Source organism: Lissotriton vulgaris, chromosome 10 (assembly GCF_964263255.1).
Source record: "Lissotriton vulgaris chromosome 10, aLisVul1.2, whole genome shotgun sequence".
Taxonomy (NCBI): Eukaryota; Metazoa; Chordata; class Amphibia; order Caudata; family Salamandridae; genus Lissotriton; species Lissotriton vulgaris.
Genome location: NC_141698.1, coordinates 39252175 through 39254585, shown reverse-complemented (window position 1 = coordinate 39254585; position 2411 = coordinate 39252175). Strand labels below are relative to the sequence as shown.

The window sequence follows — 2411 nt, the reverse complement described above, 5'->3', positions numbered from 1 at the left end:
TGAAGAGCAACCTGTTTGGTAATTATTTTCTGTTTCTGTTTAGAGTATATGTAAGTTTCTAAAACATAGGGAAAATGTAATTTCTCTGGCTGTTTAATTAGATCTGGAGTGATGGCATGATTCTATAGTGTCACAGATTAGAATGTTTTTGTTTGATAGCAGTTACAGAGTTGGTTACAAGGAAGAAGCTGCACTGTACATGTCTAATACTCTATCCCCTCAATAAACCATTTGCACAGCAAAGCTAGTTACTCCCATTGTCATTTGACAGGGAGCTGAGCACTACTACTTGCAGGTGCAAGTTCAACTCTCCTGAATATTTTGTACATTTGAGAGGTTTCCAGCAAAGGTTGTAGACTAGCTGTTGTTGCTTTAATACATGTGCAAGGGAACTTTTACCCCTGCTAATATTGTGGGCCTTATTTTGCGTTTGGCTGTACGATGGGCCCTCAAGCCCACAGTGGCAGTCACTGGCGGTCCACCATTCCTATTACAAGTACAGGGGCTGGATTACAATGGGACTGCTGCTACTGAACCCTGGCAGTCTTTTAGCTGTCTCAGAACCCTAATATGCTGGTGGTGCAGCTTCAGCACCACCAAGCATATTAGGAATGTCCTCACCACCACAGATTTCATAGCAGTGTGCCCGCCTAGGCACTAGGGGATGCATGCAGGGGAGCACCTAGTGTGCCCCCATTGTATGCATGCACGCCAGTTCCTGCAGGGCATGGACTTGACGGTTCATACCCTGCAGGAATGTGCAATGGCATTCCCATTGTGATGCCTTAACTAAGGCTGACATATGAGCCTTACCACTGAACCACTGTGGGCCAGTTGCTGCAGGACCACACAACCTGGATTCCAGTTGGAATATTGCTAGTGGTTTCATTATGGCTTTGGCAGTGTGGCAGCAGGACACTGGCATGGCAGCCTGCTACCACACAGCTAAAGTCATAATAAGCCCTGTTTCTTTTCTAGTTTTAGACACAGCAAAGTCACTTTTAGGACTTTATCATGTTATTAGACTTTTGTTTCACATATTTGCAGCGTGTCAATGCTGAATGTTCTCTACTCTCTTGTTTAAAATATGACTTCACTTTTCACCTGCAGATGTTTGCAGATAAAAGAATGGACATGGAGAACCAGACCAGAGTGATGTACTTTATTTACCAGGGCCTGTCAGACAATCCAAAGCATCAGACTGCACTCTTTGTCCTCTTCCTTACAATGTACATTGTTGGGTTAGGAAGCAACAGTGCCATCATGGCAGCCATTGCTAATGATTCAAAGCTTCACAGCCCTATGTATTACTTCATCTGGAGCCTGTCACTAGTGGACATTTGCGTATTGACAGCCATAGTGCCCCAGCTGCTGGTCAGCACCATCTCACAGAGGAAGACCATCTCATACTCACGCTGTATTGCACAGTTGTTTGTCTTTGTTGGTGTGGAGACCACTGACAATCTGCTACTTGGGGCAATGGCCTATGACCGATATGTTGCCATCTGTAGGCCCTTGCAGTATTCTATAGCAATGAGCAAGAAGATGTGCATTTTATTGGTGGCAGGTGCCTGTATAGGTGGTCTCTTCAATTCCTTTCTATACGGTATAATGATCCTCACACTGTCATTTTGTTCATCAAACTTGATCCAGAGCTTCTTCTGTGACGTGTCTGTACTTCTGAAGCTCTCCTGCTCAGACACCACCATCATTGAGCTCCTGATTTTCACTGTGGGCACCTTCCTACTCCTGGTCTCCATTATCCCTATAGTGATCTCATACATCCGTATCATCTCAACTGTTTTGAGTATCCGCTCAAGCGAGGGGAGGAGTAAAGCCTTCAATACCTGCTCCTCACACCTCATTGTTGTCAGCTTGTACTACATGACCATTCTATTCAGCGAATTCCAGCCAAACTCAAACTACTCACTGGAGAGGAAAAATGGAGTAACTGTGATGTACATCATTGTCCCCATGCTAAACCCTTTCATATACAGCCTAAGAAATGAACAGATGAAAAAAACTTTTAAGAAAGTATGTGTACGTGCATCTTCTTTTTCAAGGTTCTAAACGTTTTGTCTTTGTTTCTGATTTATAAACCAAACCTAGGGTAGGTATTATTTAACTTCAAACCGAATTCCTCATCAATCTCTTAATTCTAAGCAAAGTCCAAAGCACACTAGGAAGTAAGTTGTTCTGTGAGAGTAATCACGTAATACAAGGTAGGATAAAATCGCAAACCAAAAATTATTTTTCTTATTTAATTGATTTTGTGGGTCAGAAGGAAACTCCTGTCAAGGAGATCAAAAAGGACATTCAAACAGCCGACACGTGTTTCGTCAATTCGGGATATCACCGGTGACTCTTCAGGACTGGGGGTGATACAAGAAAGGATAGTACAGTAATGGTTT

General features: G+C 43.1%; 1 protein-coding gene across 1 annotated transcript; it reads left to right on the top strand.

Moving 5' to 3' along the window:
• The first annotated feature begins 1131 nt into the window (after positions 1 to 1131).
• On the top strand, positions 1132 to 2070 carry LOC147684471 (olfactory receptor 5AR1-like). Its single transcript, XM_086939641.1, has one exon. The coding sequence runs from the start codon at positions 1135 to 1137 to the stop codon at positions 2068 to 2070; it is 936 nt and encodes a 311-aa protein (XP_086795767.1). The 5' UTR covers positions 1132 to 1134.
• Positions 2071 to 2411: the final 341 nt, after the last annotated feature.